At 37.1% G+C, this 18,569-nt stretch overlaps 1 protein-coding gene across 1 annotated transcript in view; it reads right to left on the bottom strand.

Moving 5' to 3' along the window:
- PTPRD (protein tyrosine phosphatase receptor type D) overlaps positions 1 to 18,569 on the bottom strand; it is a gene marked incomplete at both ends in the record, with an annotated part of 283,207 nt that overhangs the window by 100,279 nt on the left and 164,359 nt on the right. Inside the window, 7 exons of the mRNA XM_082497465.1 lie at positions 1,755 to 2,014; positions 2,880 to 2,980; positions 3,409 to 3,996; positions 8,958 to 9,075; positions 11,154 to 11,180; positions 13,883 to 14,076; positions 15,073 to 15,378. Coding sequence (XP_082353591.1) covers positions 1,755 to 2,014; positions 2,880 to 2,980; positions 3,409 to 3,996; positions 8,958 to 9,075; positions 11,154 to 11,180; positions 13,883 to 14,076; positions 15,073 to 15,378 — 1,594 coding nt within the window. The remainder of the gene's footprint in view (positions 1 to 1,754; positions 2,015 to 2,879; positions 2,981 to 3,408; positions 3,997 to 8,957; positions 9,076 to 11,153; positions 11,181 to 13,882; positions 14,077 to 15,072; positions 15,379 to 18,569) is intronic.

Here is an 18,569-nt window from a genome sequence, read left to right as displayed (position 1 = left end):
AAGGAAGGGCATTGGCTCTTTTTCCACTGCTATCTTCTGCTATTGTTTGACCAGCTACTCCGCACTTTTTTTCTCTCTGTGAATGCTCTGTCTCATAAATCTTTTTTGACTCATTCCATCTTCAGTCTTCCTTAGCTGCATTTGTTACTGACCACGTCTTACTCAATCTAATGATAATGGCTATATTTTTCAGTTTTTCATCCTTTTAATGTCTCAAAGTCATTTCTTTCTTGACCTCACCTGCCTCAAAATCTTCAGTCAGTAATGAAAAAGGGGAGCAGCTTTCTACAAAGCCATCAGTAAAAATCCACCAGGGAGAGCACAAGTTGAATCCCCAACAATATTTAATGACTTGCTCATTTTCCTCCCCATTTCCTTTACATTACACATGGGAACTTTACAGACCAACAAGAATCACTATAAGCAGAGCAATAACACTTATTGATTGTACCATGCTTCATGTTCTCTTGGCAAACCTTTATTGTCTAACCTTTCTAATCCCTGCTGACCATGTGCTGGCAGCCCTTTAGTCCTCTTTCTGCTGTTTAAATCTCCACAGCACATTTTCCCCCAAAATGTAAGTAACCTCTAGTAAACTCTCTGCCAAATTTTTCAGCAAAATCTCCTGTTGTCTTTCTGGGACCAGTGGAGAAGACCTAAGATATTTCTTTTAATAAAAAACTTCATAATTAATTCATCTGAATAAATATAAGTGCAGTAACAACTCTTTAAAACTCCACGTAATTCAAAATGGCTGAGTCTGAGTACTTCAAGGTGCTGCAGCAGGGCAGCTGCCCATGAATGGGTTATCCATTCTTCTGGAGAGGTTACATTGTAAAACGCAACTGGCTTCCTTAATCCCTCTTTGCTGTTTGAAATTAGTGATGAAACACAAAAGTACTCTGAGAAACAACTACAAACTGAAGGATAATCCTTCTCCATAGATTTCCATCTCAATTTTACTCAGTGTTGCATTCTTGGCTAAGTGACAAACTTATAGAATAGTTCCAGTTGGAAGGCACTTACAACGATCATCTAGTCCAACTGCCTGACCACTTCAGGGATGATCAAAAGTTAAAGCAAATTATTAAGGACATTGTCTAAATTCCTTTTAAACACTGGCAGGCTTGTGACATCAACCACCTCTCTAGGAAGCTTGGTCCAGTGTTTGACCACCCTTGCAGTAAAGAAATGTTTCCTAATGTCCAGTCTAAACCTCCCCTGGCACAGCTTTGAACCATTCCCATGCATCTTATCACTAGATCCCAGAGATATCAGCACCTCTGTCTCCACTTCCCCTTATCAGGAAGCTGTAGAGAGCAATGAGGTCGCCCCTTAGCCTCCTTTTCTCCAAACTAAACAAACCCAAAGTCCTTAGCTGCTCCTCATAGGACATGCCTTCCAGCCCTTTCACCAGCTTTGTTGCCCTCCTCTGGATACATTCAAGTACCTTAACAACAGAATCTGGCTTTTGTTCTTGTTAAATTTCATGCCATTGATGATTGCCCAGTGCTCCAGTCTATCTAGATCCCTCTGCAAGGTCTCTTGTCCCTTGAGAGTCAACAGCAGCTCCCTGTTTAGTAGCATCAAATATTAGTCCTCTGTTAGTCCAAATACTACTGCAGAGTGCTGTACTCTCTGTACCGTTATGAAGAATAATGCCCTGGTTCACCACTACAGCTATAGATTTTATTAACAGTAAAAATAATCATATTTCTGGAGATAAAAACAATAGTATGCATTCATTTACTCACTTTATATTCTCATTTGACGGGACTTCTGGAAGTTCCACAGTTATCATGCCATCTAAGTTGGTCTTTCCAATGAAGACTGGCTTGGTGCGAAGCACGTCTGGTGCAGTCTTTGCTGTCACTCTGTGCTGAAGACCCCCAGCACTATTCCCTCTGTTTGTCAGCACAAATGAATACGATGTCTCTGGCTTCAAGTTAGTGATCAGCTTTTGAGTAGCACGTCCATCAACCTCCACCACCATTTTTCCATCATCATAAAGGATCTAAGTTAACATACAAATTGAAGGTGGTTTTGGTTACTAAGAGAAGGCAACTGATAGTCACACTGAATTCAGGAATGAATCTTAGCTATAAATTTAAAATGAAAGTTACTGGGGCATTTAAGGCGGTAAGATAGTACTGAATTCACAACTGAAATTAAACTTCTCTCTTTCGGGAGGAAAAAATACATTAATTTAGAGCAGCGCAACCCTCCTAAAATCCAATTTCACTTATTCAAATTCAGTAGTTCTGTCTGAATTTGACAGCATTTATATCAAGGCACACTTATTGTTAAAGGTATCTTCACTTTTTAATTCACACTCCTTATACAGAAAGATTTTTGCAACATTTAGTTCATAAATACTGCTCTTTGCTCACCACTGCCTGAGATTACACAAGTCTTGAAGAATGATGCAGAAGAAATGCCAGCCAGACTGCAGGTTACACTGAGTCTCTTTATCTGGCTAATGTGGAGTAAAAGAGTTGTAATGCAAAAATGTGTTGGTTTAAACATGAGGAGACAAAACCCAAAATGGTACTTAGTTACAGTTACTACAGAAATTACTAAAAAAAAGAAGAAAATTATTCTTTCCTTTCACTGTTTCCTCTAAAATATACAAATTAGCAAGGTGTTCATACCATGCCTAACAACCAGTACAAGCCTGACTTGGAAATATTGCCACAAAAGTAGAAAACTCATCTTGCAAAATGACTGAATTTAACAGCTTGAGTCAGTATTGCTGATTAGTTTGAATTCTTAAATACAGCAATACCAAAAAAATCCACATGTTCAATAAGCCACTTAACCAGGTGAAAGATATCCTCTGTTTTCTGTATTTTATCTTGTACAAATGGAAGGTAACTTACTTTGAAAGGCAAGGCTGAATTGTAATTTTCTGGAATTTCCCAGGACAGCAAAACAGAAGTCTTCATTACTGCTTTAACATGAAAATTTTTTGCAAACACTGCTGGAAAGAAAGAAACAATGTATATAAACAACATCTTGGAGCTTAGATCTTGTCATATTTCCACTGCTACCTGGGAGTATTAGCTTTCCATTTAGGTCAAAACCAACAAGGATTCAATTCTCCTACCTGTTTGCCCATATTTAAACATCACATTTTAACTCATTCTCACTCTTATCTAGTGACAACCCAACACGTACATTTTCCTTACCTGAAAAAATTGTGATGATGTTAGCCAGAACTTGCTTGGCAAGGGACAACTGTATTCTAAGGCATCCAAAACATATTAAGATTTACATACTTTACCTTTTGTTTTTGATGAACCTATTTTTATGAATGGGCCGGTCAGTTTTATTTACAGCTTCAAAAACACTGATATCCAAAGACCGATACTCCTTTAAAGGGCAACGCCATAAGCAGACAAATCCTACCTTGATCCACGGGTAGTGTCCTGAACTGGACACTTGGACTATATGGACCAGGCCCTTTGCTTGTGTGGGCACGTACTTTTACATCATATGTGGTATCTGGTTTTAAGCCAGAAAGTGTCATAGTGGTATCAGCAGGAACAACAGGGAGTTCAACTGGCTGGTAAGCAACATTGATATCTCTGTACAAGATGGTATATTTGGTGATAATGCCATTTCTCTCTGCCAAGAGTGGCATCTGCCAAGTTAATTGAACTGATGTAGAAGTAGAGCTTTCCGAGTGGAGATTTTGGGGAAATCCACTGGGTACCTCTTCAGGAACAGAAATCTCTTTAACCATCTCCTCCCCAAAGCCCACTTTATTTCTAGCTGAGAGCCTGAAGACGTAAGAAGCTCCTTTGTGAATGTCTGTGGCTGTGAAGTGATCTTCCTTCTCTGAGAACTCCATGGTCGTAAATGTATCCACGTCTTTGCGACCAAACTTCAGGCGATAACCCTGCAGCGGGCCAAAAGTGTCCACAGGAGGGTGCCACTGAATTAGAGCCGTGTTCATCTGTGTGTGGCTAATCACAAGCCGAGGTTTGCCTGGAACTGTAGCACAATGTTATTTAAAGATGATAAATACAAACAGAATTGCATGTACAATTCTCGAGGCTAGTTTTAGCAGGAATAGGGATAAATTTTCTTTTTCCTCATTCTTAGTTCCACAAATTACTGTCTTACAGAAGAAATAATGTCCGCCTCCTGCACTACTGAGTCATATAGTACAAGGAACTACGATAGTAAAGCCATTTACTGTTTGTTATCCTCTTCCCTTACCATTATTTCTAAATACAGAGAACATTCAGAGGCACGGGACTTAGGAACACAAGTCAAGAAGTAAAACTTCAAACAGACATCTTATGAATGGTTCTGTCTCACTTACAAATCCTTGCTTGCAAAAAAAGAGTATTGTCATAAGCATTCATTAACTTAATCCAAGGCACATTTCTGCCATTCCTGCAAATGGAAAAATAATTAATGATAATAGTAGTAGTAGTAGTAGTAGTACTAGTAGTGACAATAATGGAGCAATTACAAATTTCTAGATGTGTCTAACAGAACTTTTGCCATTGATAGTTAAAATGTGGTAGAAGGGAAGTCAGACCAACCTTGTCATCAACAAACATTACTACATATGACAGAACCCTATCATTCCACTTTCCATACAGAAATCACCTCTAGCATGGGCTGTTTCAGCTTGGAGCAGTAGCACAGTTTGGAATATAATTTCTTAATTGCCCTGGATCATCACACATGATTTAGTTTCCAGCATGGTCTTCATGCACATGAACCGGATTTCTTTTGAAGAAGACTAAATTGGAAGCTCTTAATCTGCACACCAGATACACTAAATCCTTACTTGGGACCTATTGGTCCAAACTGATGATTTGTCTTTCAGGGAAGTTCAGACTGTAAGTGTGGTGACAACATTCACTCTAGAGCATCAAATTAGCCCTAATTGAGGGGTTATACGGTGTACATCTTTGAAATCCCAATATCAATTGCTCTCATTTGCTGTTTCTATTTCATTTCTATATTGATTTTTATTTATTAATTCATTCATATGCATTTATATACATATAGATTTAATTTATATTTTCATTAATATGTCTGCTTCAAAATGGTCTGTTTCTGTACAATGACTTATTTGATAATGAAGCATATCTATAACTATTTAGAAATTTGGTGTTTGTGGTGTACTAATGCCTGACAGGTCAAGAGACTAGAATAGCCTTGGGAATAGCGGTGCCATGATAACATAGTCTTCCATGAAGTCTAATTAGTTCCATCCGCATTCAAAGCCTTCCCACGTGAATGTAACTGCTGCACTGTGAGCTCTGGTTCCTGTATTTAAACACTTCAATGGAATTTATTACTTATCTTCAGTTCTCAGGCACCCAGCAAATCAGATTCTTATTGTCAGAAGTTCTGACTACCATTCCATAATGAATTAGGAATAAAGAGGTAGGAATGGCATGGTTTGAAGAAAATTCTGCATTTAATAAGGTCTTTCTTCATCATGTCTGTCGTAAGTCGTGACATTGCTTATAACTGCATAAGAATTATAGCTAATTTTAATATAAATTTTCCAAATAGCCTGCCTTTTAAATGTCTCATTCACCTGCAAGTATTATTACCAGGAATTTTTGAAGTTTTTTCCCCACACTTTCTGCGTAAATAATATCTCTCTGACTAGTTCTGACTTCTGCTCATTGATTATTACAAGCCTTCATGGAACAAAGAAAAGGGTGTGAAGGCCTTTTGCAGGCCCTATTTTTCTCTACATTATAACTATTATGTAAACCAATAGAGCATATGAAAGAGAGGAAGAGTCCACACAAATAGAATAATACCCCCTTCAGCTTTCTAGAGGAGAAACTGCTGGAAGGTGTCACTAAATTATTTTTGTGATAAATTGCTTTTTTTTCTTGTGGCAGACCTAACAGTTAGAACTATTTTTTAACCTTTGTGGCAAATACAGAGAAAGAAACAAAGAAATTACTACTCGCTCTTTATCAGAACAGAGGAACTAATAAAGTTTATTTATCCAATAAAATACCCTATGATTAAAATGGTAAATAACAGCAGTCACTTTTTTATTTTTAATATGGAGCCTATCTGATTTTGCAAAGTGTATGAATTTCGTTTTTCTTAACAACGATTGATAGAGAAAGAAAATATTTTTTTTCTCTCTCTTTTTATTTCCAGACAGCTTTCAGTTCACATTTTCTTTTGGTATGATCACTTGTGAATATTGCAGTCTTGTGGGACAAATGGCAGGATTTTTTGCAGTCCTATATACAGTAGCATAATGGAATATCTCTATCTAGAAACTTCTGACAATCATACGTGAATTCTCCATGAGCCCAAGGGAAGTGAAATTGCCCATTGAAAAATATATTCTCTGATCTAGTGAAGTCCACCTCCACTACTACGCAGTAAGATGTCCCTCACACACCCCTTCGCAACAGTCATTACACTAAACAGTTGTAATGGTATGCCATTACTAGTGGAAGCTCATGCAAACTGCCTTGACCAAATTACCTGAAGTAATTTGTTTCTGTTAGCTGCTACACAGTACACCACTGTCTTAACGTACATTTTCTCCTCTTAGCTGAAACCTGTATTTCAAGAGTGCTGTCCAGCACAGAGAGAAAATTCTAAACAATGGTCAAGCTGTTGTGCTATGAGATTCTTCAACTACTATGACCCAGAAATTAAAGGTCTGATTAAATTCTCCATAAAAATTGTATGATATCACTGCCTAGTATGTCTTAATTTTTATCAAGGTCTTGTTAACCAATCACATATTTTGTAATTTCTGCCACAAGTAATTAAAAATTTTTGAGTACTTTGACTTTGAAATGTTCAGTAACATTTTTTCTCCCATCTGATTTCAAAAACCAGGAAAGGAAACAATATAAGACAGAAACACGCTCTTGAATGAAAATATTAACTGCATTCAGTGACTTCACTAATAACTGCAGTTACTGTACTGTAGGCTCACTTACATTTGGTGAATCTTTCCCATCTAAAAATGTAAATGATGCTTTTATATCACTAACTGGACACGGCTGAATAGTTACTTATCATCTGAATAACTTATGAATAGTAAGCTTCTCCAATAAACATTTAGGTCTTTATTCTCCTTTCATATCTCTAATGGATATAAACTCACTCATTCCAATACAACTGCACCTGACTTAAACCTTTAAAAATTAGACTAGAAACTCAGATCCTTCATTTGCTTTATTGTAGTATTTGAATAGTACCTTTTTAGGAAAAAAAAAAATCAAATGGAAATTCTCAGGGAATAGAAGGGTGTATTTCAGACCTACAAGACCCTGCTATTAATGCATCATTCACCTGTCTGATGTATTCTCGTAGGAAGACAGTGAGCTGGAAACTCTTGCTACTGACTATATTTATTGTCTCCTTTTTCAAAAACCTGCGTATGAATTTTCCTTACAGAAAGAGCTCAAGCACAGCAAGCTATAACAGCAAGTGAAGAGTTGTTCATACAACCTGGGATGTATGAAGGAGCAAGATGGTAACTAGCTGTTATCCTAGAGAACAGGAACACACGTTACTTGTCCACAGGGTGAAGTGAACAGCAAAAACAGTGTAATACCTATTACATTTGCAGGCACGCCTCTGATTCTCAATTGCTCTTCAGTCACTCAGGGTTTTATAGGACATGGGATGTAAGTTTTGCAAGCAGGTTTGCATAGCCTATGTTTACGTCTAGAAACGAACCAAATCATAATCTATATAATTGTGTTTATTTAAACTGGGACCTGGATTTTAAAAATCATAACAAATCAAGTGTCTTTTTTCTTATATCAAGTTCAAATGCAAGCGAGAAGTATGTATCCCTTTTTTCCCAGAACATGAGAATTCAGGAAAGATAAGAAGTTGGAGGGTAAGCTTCAGCATCAGTCAAGACTAATGACTAGAAGGTACTCTAAAACCTGAAATGAAACTATATGACATATCTAGCCACCAAAAGTGAGATTTTTTTCAAAGGAAGCTGATGAGGCAAGGATATAGATGTTTCTGATATTAGTACAAGATGTGCTTTACATTCAGTGATTATTTTAAAAATTAAGACAGTCAGTATGAATACAAATACATACGTCTTTTGGACTTTATATATTAGCATAAACGATACATTAAGAGAGCTTGTAACAGTGCTACAAAGGTTTCCATGTGATTGTAATAGAATATCCTTAATAGCTACACTAGAAACCCCAGAAATAGAGCTAGAATCCCCAGGCTTTTAACACCTGTAGGTGAACACCACACTAAGGCTGTGGTGGTATCATTTGATTAAGTCGTGCCACAGTGAACCATATAAATTTGAAAAACTGATTCCTCATCTAAAAGCAATTCAGTTTGCCCCCTCAGTGCTAACTGAATCTGCTGAACTGGTCATGTGGTCAGATACCCACCATCTGGTAGCACCTGTGATCAACTGCAGACATACACAGTGGCATGGTGTATTTTGCCCCAGTTTATGCCTAAAATTGCCACTGAAGTAATAGGTGTTTCAGGGTTTCACAGGGTAGACTTTCTTTCAGTTTTCTAATTCTCTGCTTTAACAATCACATTCTTCTGAGATAAGTTGTGACTGTCATACAGCTAGGTTATTTCAATGTTCTTACTGACAGGCAGCAAGCTTGCTGCTCTCACAAAGATCAGAGAAGCCCTTCACAAGCTCTTAATTTCTATTTTTTCCTCTCCAAGATGACACCAATCATAATGGAACTGCTACTAGAAAGTATAAAGTTAAGTATTGCATTTTGGCTGTGTCTTGAACTGAGAAAGGAACGAAGAGGGATAAAGTTCTGTTTTTATCTAAATAAATGAAGGGCCAAATAACGAAACAGAAAAACCTCTGTCCTATAAACACTTTTTACACAAGAGGAGACTTCCAAATAGTAGAAGCAAAACACAAGCAGGAGAAGTCAAAGGATTTATTCAGCGATTAACGCGTATGTGAGTATTACCTGCACCAGTAGTAGAGATGAGTTTGGGCTTGCTGCGTGCTCCATCACCTTTTGTTGTATAGGCTGTCACAGTGAAGGAGTATGTAGTTTCAGGCTGAAGCCCAGAAATTATCATTTCCTAAGATGAAAAAACACAAGAACAATTTATTAAAAATAGATTGTTTTCCAGGAGAGCACAGAATCCTTCAGATAACCCCTGCATATTACATACAATGCACGCGCTTTTGTGCTACTGGCAGTGATGGCAAGCATTTGAGAGCACCAACAGACTGTTCTGTGTGAAATACTTCACAATGCAAGATGTTTCACTCACTTAAGCAATAAAAGACAGCACACTTCTAAATAGCATGCCTCAGGCAGTTTAAGGCACAAGGCCAAAGGCTTAGTGGTGTGAACAGTGAATAAAGTCTTCTGAAATACCTTGCCTGAGGAATACTACTGATATTGTGAAATGCACGCCTACGTAGATATGAGAAACTCTGTTTAACTTAATCATTTACAGGACATCACTGATATAGTTATAAAATGCCTAGTAAGTGTTGCATTTGTATCCACACTTTGTAAGTAATGACGGCTTAGCTGAACAAGAAAGCGTTGTTGCTTTCATAACACTTTCATTGCAACCGGTGTTGCTGGTTGGATTGTGCATCTAAATATCTCAAAGTGCTTCAGAAATGACTCACTCTTCAGGTCTAACAGAACTACCTAAAATACCATTAAAAATCTTGTCAGAGAACAAATCTGATGGCCCTCAAAAAAACGACAACAACTACAAAACAAGTAGCACTTCATCTAGTACAAGTGAATGGGAGCAAGATCAAACTGCCAGTGTCAAAGCAAGGGGAATCTTTTTAACACATGTGCCTGAACATACGTGTAAAGACACACAGAAGATGGTGAAGGGCCAGCCACATGAAATGAAATAATCTTACATCAGGCTATAAGGGCAGCCAGAGGAATTTAAGCCTTGACATTTATGATATAAATAATTTTTACAGTCAAATATAAAAGGATAGTATTTGGAGGCAACTGACCGGCCCGAAGTTCCCGAGTCGTCAGTTTCCAGTCTGTAACTACTGGACTACTCCTTCGCATTTTCACATGCCTGAATGGATTTACACTAAATTTCACTGCTGCTAGAGAGACAGTATATTTATGCGTCTAGAATAAATAGCAAATGTGCAATCACACACCCCTCAGATGCAATGACCATAAAAGTTAATATAAAAATTATGGGTCAGACTATCCACAGTAAATGGATTTTTCAAGATAGTGGGTATGAGCTTAGTACAGATGTGATTAGAATTCAGCATTGTATTTACAGTCAGTTATTAGCAATATAGATTCTGACCACTACCTTGTTATTTCTAAGTGGGCAAAATAGTTCAAATTAAATAAAAACACATTAAAAAAACTACAAAAACCTCATTAGACTCTGTCTCAGAATTGAATTGACCCTAAATGCTAAAATCCGTAAGACAGATTGTTCCTCTTTCATGAGGAAACTGCACCTGATATTAACAGCAAAAAAAATTGTAAAAGGAAAGAAAAATTTCTGTACTTTTTAACAGTGATGAAGATATTAGCCTCATCTAAACCAAACAGTACTTCATGGTGTAAGAGATATGATTGTTGTTTGCAAGTGTGATTTGGATACAGCAAACACTACTACTTAGGCATAAACACTGCAGGGCATTTGACTTTCCTGATAGCATACAAAATACATTTATCAAATTACCAAAAAGAAAGCACAACTGAATTCAACTTTCAGCTACACAAAACACTTTAACTTTAAAATGAATACAGAAATATCTGACTATTGCTAAGCAACTCTGAACCACTTTTATTTTTCTAACTCCTTCTTGTAAAGAGGAAATTGTGAGGCAAAGTTAGTGACAGCCATCAAAAGAAGAAAACACAAACCAGTTCTGTACATTTTGGCATCATGCTAAACCTCAGAACAAGCAAGCAGCAGTAACCCCCACTTTCCATGGGAAAATTAAAAAAAAAGAAAGAAGAAGTGCCATAACGGAAAAACCTTGATGTTAGGAGCATGCATTTGTGCAAATGACAAAAAAAAGACAGCCGAAGAAAACTCAAAAATATAAAAGGAGGCTACAAGCAAACAAGCAAAAAGAAAAAAAAAATCCCAAACCCAACACACGCTGTTTTTCTGGCCAGTCAAAAACTACTCACATGTTCAGTAGTATCATCATATTCCCACTGATTGAGAGTAAAGAATGTTGGAAGGAAAAACAAAAGAAATGAAGAGATTTGTAGCCTGGTTGAGGTAATGTTTTCTTCTTAATAGTAAAATAAATATGAATGATGTCTGGAAAAATCATGTACAATTTGAATTAATCATGTAGAATGACGTAGAATTTGGTTCATGAAATCAGGCCAGGCATTTTTAATTCCATTTCTGCTCTCCCTCAAAACCAGCCACTTCTCTTTCCTTGAGAGATGAAGGAAGTGATGAATCCTCTTGTACCATGTAGTAATATTTTATAACAGATTGTACTAGTAAAAGCTACCAAGGTAGAATTCAAGCCCACCTGGTTTACTTAATCATGTTACTAGGCTATACACTTGAGTTTCCTAAATTAATTCAATGACTTATTTAAATTAATAGCAGGATATTTCAGTCTTGAAACCTAACCACACTGATCTTTTACCATCAAGATCTTCATACTTGCACCAGCCCCGATCACATGTATCACAGAAACATAATAGGCAGGAAGGTTTGGCAGGAGGAGAAAGGAGGTGACTATCCAGAGTGAACCAATAGCAAACAGGCAGGTCAAACTCAAACTTGGCAAAAAAAGAAATATGATTTTTGCCTTTATGATATTTGGGGTCCAATATCTCAACTAGTCTTCCTTTTCTGACCTTCTAGTGTTTAAAATTATTTTAAAATACTACCACACAAAGGTTGAAAGAGAAAAATCTGTGCAAGGAAAGGGAGAACCAAAATGCAGCAGCATCTCCTTTTCCATCTCCTCTCCCTTTTCCCTTTTCCATCTCCTCTCCCTTTTCCCTTTCCCGTCCCACCTCCCCATCTGTTTCCATCTCTCCCTCCACTGAATTTAAGCTGTAAGGACACCATGTTTTGCAAAATAGGTAAGTACATAGAGATAGATAGACAGACTGGTAGCTAAAACTGCAACAAAGACCTCCAGGAACAGAGACAATACTTTGAGAACAGGATCATCAGCAAAATGCAGTTGTAGCAGACTGTTCTCAAAAAATCAATCACAGCAAAAAATTGATCGCAGCAATGAGAAATCATTTGCAAAAAATCAATCGCAACAATGTGCGATCGCAGCCCAGAAGGCCAACCGTATCCTGGGCTGCATCAGAAGAAGTGTGGCCAGCAGGTCAGAGGAGGTGATTCTGCCCCTCTACTCCACTCTCCTGAGACCCCACCTGGAGTACTGCATCCAGCTCTGGAGTCACCAACAGAAGAAGGATATGGACCTGCTGGAGCGTGTCCAGAGGAGAGCCACGAGGATGATCCAAGGGCAGGAGCACCTCTCCTATGAGGAGAGGCTAAAAGAGTTGGGACTGTTCAGCCTGGAGAAGAGAAGGCTCTGGTTGAGATCTTATTGCGGCCTTCCAGTACCTAAAGGGGGCCTACAGGAGAGCTGGGGAAGGACTTTTTACTAGGGTATGTAGCGATAGGATGAGGGGGAATGGCTTTAAACTGGAAGAAGGCAGGTTCAGATTAAACATCAGGAAGAAGTTTTTCACTGTGAGGGTGGTAAGGCACTGGAACAGGTTGCCCAGAGAGGTTGTTGAGGCCCCATCCCTGGCGGTGTTTAAGGTCAGGCTGGATGTGGCCTTGGGCAACCTGGTCTAGTGGGAGGTGTCCCTGCCTATGGCAGGGGGGTTGGAACTCGATGATCTTCAAGGTCGCTTCCAACCTAAACCATTCTATGATTCTATGATTCTATGAAAAGGTATCTGCAGAGCTGAAATTTAGAAGTAAGACTGGAAGACAAAACAAAAGAAGCTAATAACCATTTATTTATTCAGATAAAATGCTTAAGAGGCAAATTTAATTCTTTACTTTATGCCAGGTTGATTATTTCTTATATTTCCAGTCATTCCAGTCATAAATTGAGAGCTGGCAGTGAGAGGTGTGTACTTGATAATAGTTTCAAAGTAGGATGATTCCTCCAGCCCCAGGAGCTTTGGGGATCGCCAGTTTTACAGAGCACTAGTGTATCCCAATCAGTAAAATCCTGTTTTTATAAGCTTTTTAAATTTGATGTGATCAGGCTTTTGCTTTCATTATGTCTCATAATTTATAAAAGAGATGGGAAATTTTGCAATATAAGTAACCCCATATATATTTAAATTAAGCTCCTCATTTTATTGCACAGTTATTAATATGAGTAATGACAAGTATAAATACCTTGGTGATTTCTAAAGTTGCACTAATAAATTCATTTCCTGTGAAACATGTGGTGAGGTCGATACACGCTAATGACAGAAACACTGTAATAATGGGCTAACACAGACTTCTAATGATTCTAGGTTCTCCACTGAAACAAAGAAATATTGGGTGGGTGGATCAGGCAGTGCACAGTTTGCTACATTGACTGTGACATGGCTCAGATCTCCCTGATGCTTTAACACTTCAGAGCATATGTATAGGTTGAAGTCTACAGGTTTAAGGGAGCCAGCAGAATGACACAGCTTAGCATTTAGTTGCACACCTATACAGAAAAGGATGTCCGAGTCTGGCCCAAGAATCTTAAAATGTAAGTATTCTGAAAAAAAAGTTTTCAAAATAGAGATAAAAAATGTTAGCTGGTAGGCTGAAATATAGAACGGGAAAAAAAAGGCAGTTCTGGATAGCTCTCTGGTACACTAAATGTTTTCACTGTGACCTAGAAAAGAACATAAAATGCCCTATTTACCTGTGCATCAGCCAGCATGATGTCCTTCAGTGTGGGCTGACCCTTTGGCTCTCCATTTTCCATCCTCACATAGTGCACCTGGTATCCTCGGATCTGACCATGCTGCTTATTGGGTACAGGTGAGCGCCATGACACTTTAACAGCAGTAGAGTTGACAGCCTCTACCTCGACTTTGCGAGGAGGACCACTAGGAACTGGAACAACATCATTGGACAGAAGAGAATTACAGGCACCTGTCCCACCCATGTCTTTTGCTTTATTTTTTAAAAGGGCAGACTCACTATGTTTTCTTTGAAGAATACAAATTGTTCAACAAACGAAAATGCTCAACCAATCTGCTCTACCTCTCAGTGAAAAGATCAAAAAACATGACTGATGCAAAAAATGGAAGAAAAAAGAGTATTAGAGAAATAGAAAAACATGTAAAAATGTACAAAAGCCAAGGAAGATGCTTTGAGATTCAAAGCATTATAGTACAAAGAGATATTTTAATCATTGAAATAATAATACTACTAATAAAACCACAAAAGATTTTTAAAAAAATTCCCTTATTTTTGTTTGCTAAGTTCTTTGTTTCATTTTTTTTTTTTTCAGTAGTATAAAAAGGAGGCTGATAATAGGGCTGTCTTCTGTCACTTTCAAGCATGGAAGAAAAGAAAATGTGTGGAGCATCAGTTTTCCAAGATCAAAAACAAAACAAAAACAAAAAAAAACCCAAAACAACCCAAGAAAACCCAAAACAAAAAGCACAACATGGAACAAGAAAGCAGTTAAAAAAAAACACCAAGAACCAAAAACCAAAACCTGAAAAAAAGTTCATAGACATAAGTGTTTAAAAATAACAATGATTGTAAAATCAAGGAAAAGGCAGAAAGATTTTCCCCTGAAAGTTATTTTTATTGAGAGTCATTTTTATGTTAAAGAAGGAGCAAGAAGGGTATGTACGGGCTCAAATGGACAGCAGATTCATGTCACTCACAAAAAGGTACTTTCTGTTAAAAAAAAATTAAAATACCATATATAAAAATGGTGTAGAAAGGACAAGTCTTTGATTAAAAAAACTCAAAAGGTGACAATATCTGTGATTTGAGAAAAAGAGGAGCATAAAAAAATATTGTTAGGCTATACAAAAGACAGCAGATCGACAGAGAGTCATAGAGGCGCAAACTGATGTAGTGGGGGCAACATACCATCTTCATCTGTCCGAATCAATACTGCTAGGCTCTCTGGGCCAGGTCCAACATCAGTGTGGGCAGTCACAGAGATCCGGTACTCAGTCCATTTTTCCAGCTGTTCCAAAAGGTATTGGGTACTGTCCGAGGAAATTCCCAAAATTTCATGGGGCTTGACATCTTCTCCATCAATCCCAATGTACTTGATGGAGTATTCAGTGATAATGCCGTTCTGTTTTTCCACCGGTGGAGGTTTCCAACTTACCAAAATGCTAGTGGAGCTGGGGCTTGTGCAACTAATGTCTTGAGGAGGAGCTGATGGCTCTAATTTCAGTAGTGGGTTAAAGGAGGATTTGAGTGAAAGGATAGGAGTGATTGAAAAAAATGAACAAAAGAAAAAATAAAAATAAATAAAAGACAACCAAATGAAAATAAAAAACAAACAAACAAAAAGTAGAAACTTAAAAAAGCAAAACGTCAGATAATCATATGCACCTTGGCTTATTAACATGAGGAAACTGAAAATGAATAGACCAACTAAATGGTGAAAAAGGATGTAGGGGATACACATGAAAATGAAACCTCAAAATAATATTACCTACCTGTAATTAAAATTCTTCTTGAAATAAAACAAAAACGTGACACTTCTATGACTACTGATCTATCATTATAATCATAGCAATTAGTGCAAGTAATAATAGTTTAAATGACATGAGACATATTTACTTAAAAATTTGGACATATCCCCCTCAAGTGTGTTTACTTTCTTTGAGAAAAATTCTCTTTTTACAGAAGTCCTACAAACTTGCAATAATTGCTAGAAATTGCTCCACAAATTGCCATTTTTGTAGCCTCCCCACTCTCATAAACAAATTATTTTTTTATTTTTTTATTTTTTTATTTTTTTTTATAACTGAGTCTGCCTGGCATAAGTCAACAGCAAATTACATTTAAATGGAAAGTGTTTACTGAAACATTTATTGTAGCCAACTTAGTAAGAGCATGCAGTCAACAGAAGACGAAGAAAGTCTTAGTCAAAGGTTTACCTACCAGGAAAAAGTGACAGGCTTGTTGATTCTGACTGTAACTTGTACTTACCCTAGATCAGCTGTCAGTTTTATTTTTTTAACTCCTCTTGGAGACACCTTTGCTAGCAAAGAATTAAATCCTACCAGTAATGTAGGTAACTTCTATAGGGAAAAAAAAATAAAAATCTACCCCCAAACAACGTGTCAAGAAAGCGGGTATTCATTTTACAAAGAGAGTTCACAAACTCAGCACATCAGAACGGTGAGAGATTCTGACTTTGTTTCGTCTCTTGCCACCAGTACCAATCTTCCAGAGCAGAAGTTTCACCTTTACTGATTTTTACTTGAAGGAGTCTGTTAGCATATTTACCTTTTCCAGGCTCCAGAGCATTTAAGCATCTATGACATTCCATTGCTTTCAGTGAGGCAATTCAAGTACTGAAAGTTAGGTATGCATTTATGTGCTTAAATGCACTTTGACTTAGCAAAGTCTATGCTTACTAACTGAGATCATTCAGAGCACCCAAAAAAGAGCCATAGTTCAAATTCACTGGCAGAAGTAGTGGGCGTTGACTTCTTTCCTATTTCTGCCTTCTCTCTTGTAAAGAAAACACAAATTTGGCGTGTAAGATCTTTATGGTGCCTTTGGTTTGGTTTGGTTTGGTGCTTTTTCTTTCTTGTCTACTATTTTTTTCCATTTCTTAAAGGAAAAAAGAAACACATGGACTTCTGGTACTTATACTAGGCACATCAAACAAAATTAAAGCAACAGAGAAGGCCTAGGACCCTGCTGTGACCTATTGCATTTACACATGTATCTTTTGGTTCCCTACGGCTCTTCTACAGGGATCAATGGCTTTTTACTCAGTATGGTACACTGCTCTTCTGAAGGGAAAACAGGAGGGAATGTACCAGCATTTCAACTAACTAGAGGAGGTGGATGGGGGGACAGATGAGAATTATCACATTTAGGTAGGTTTTTTTAGGCTAATTCAGTAATCAAGTACTCAAAACATGTTGGTCCCTTCCTATCATCGACTTGTGCAGGAAGTAAAATACAAATAAAATGTTCCTTAAGGATCTTATATGTAAAGAAATAAATCCCTGTAGCGTCTTCCTCTGAAACCAAGATGAAAGGCAATAGCGTATTCTCGTGAATATTGCTAATAAAGTCATAGAAGTTTATTAATTTTTAATCCATTATACTCTGAAAATGCAAAATATTGCATTTATGTAACTAAGGATAATCTTTAGGCTACTTGTGTAACCAGTTTTATTAATGCATAGACTTTTTTCTTAAAATACACAATCTTTGCAAAAAAGATTTTGTAATCTTTTCAGCAGATAATCAGGGTCTGCCCACTGAAATCAATTGGATTTTCCTACCATCTGAAGACATAAGGCTGAAAAAAGTATAACATACTCTTATATTCAAGAAGGGAAAAATGGCAAAGTGCTTATATATGGAACATGCAACTTTGGCCCCTAGATGCTTATTTTGTATACACAGTCTAAGCAACCTTCACCCCATATTAGAGAATGACCTTTCTAAATAGCTGAAATGGCTCCCAGAAAGAATAAATACCTTTTTCTTCATCAAATTACTGATTCTGGACTACTAAAACTAAAAGGTGCCTTGCCACTCTCGCTAAAACTAACCTTGTGTTATATAATCGTCTTTTGTGCTTATTCCAAATGCTTTAGAAATGCTTCAGAAGCACATTGAGCTTTGGTTAAAGGTCTGCAGCACTGTATCACCAGTCACATTAATTATTATTAATACAGAACACTAAGAAAAAATGATGGTGTAATCATATCTGTCGTGACTGCAAATTAAAAAGTTTCATGTCCATTGAGAATCAGAATTTTCCTTTTTGAATAATATTATTTTAAGAAAAGGCCATTTAATTTAAAACAAATAGAAACAGAATTGCGCTACATTTTAAAATTACACAGTGTAATGCAAACTGTCAGGAAAGCACAACTTATCAGGCAAGAGTAGCACTTCTGGACATCATCCTTGAATATCTGATTGTTCTAATTAAGTCTTAATTTAAATATTTTAAAATGTAGATATAAATCCCTGACAAATTTTTGCATCTCATTTGCAGACAAATGTGATGAGTTTCATGACATCGTTTCCATAAGCATACAGTGAGAAAAAAATTTTTCTACTGGTGTAAAAAATGACTGAACATCATAAAAAGCATAGACTAAAAATATCTAACTTAAAACAGGAATGATTACCTACTATAGAAGAACAGTTATGAGGAAATTTTGGTACAGTCTGAAATATTCAACCTGACCCACTCTACAAATTTTTTGTACTTCAGGGAGATGCTGCAGGAATCTAGTATTAAAGGACACTGCAGACTGGGCAGGTGGAATTTTACAGGTGGAGGACTGTTATTAATGTACATCTATTGCATGATAAAACATTTTATCCCTATTATAACATAAAATAAAATACTATTGTGTCAGTGTAAT

The sequence above is a fragment of the Vanellus vanellus genome, assembly GCF_965231255.1.
Source record: "Vanellus vanellus genome assembly, chromosome: Z".
Lineage (NCBI taxonomy): Eukaryota > Metazoa > Chordata > Aves > Charadriiformes > Charadriidae > Vanellus > Vanellus vanellus.
This window is presented reverse-complemented; position numbering and strand designations above follow the sequence as displayed.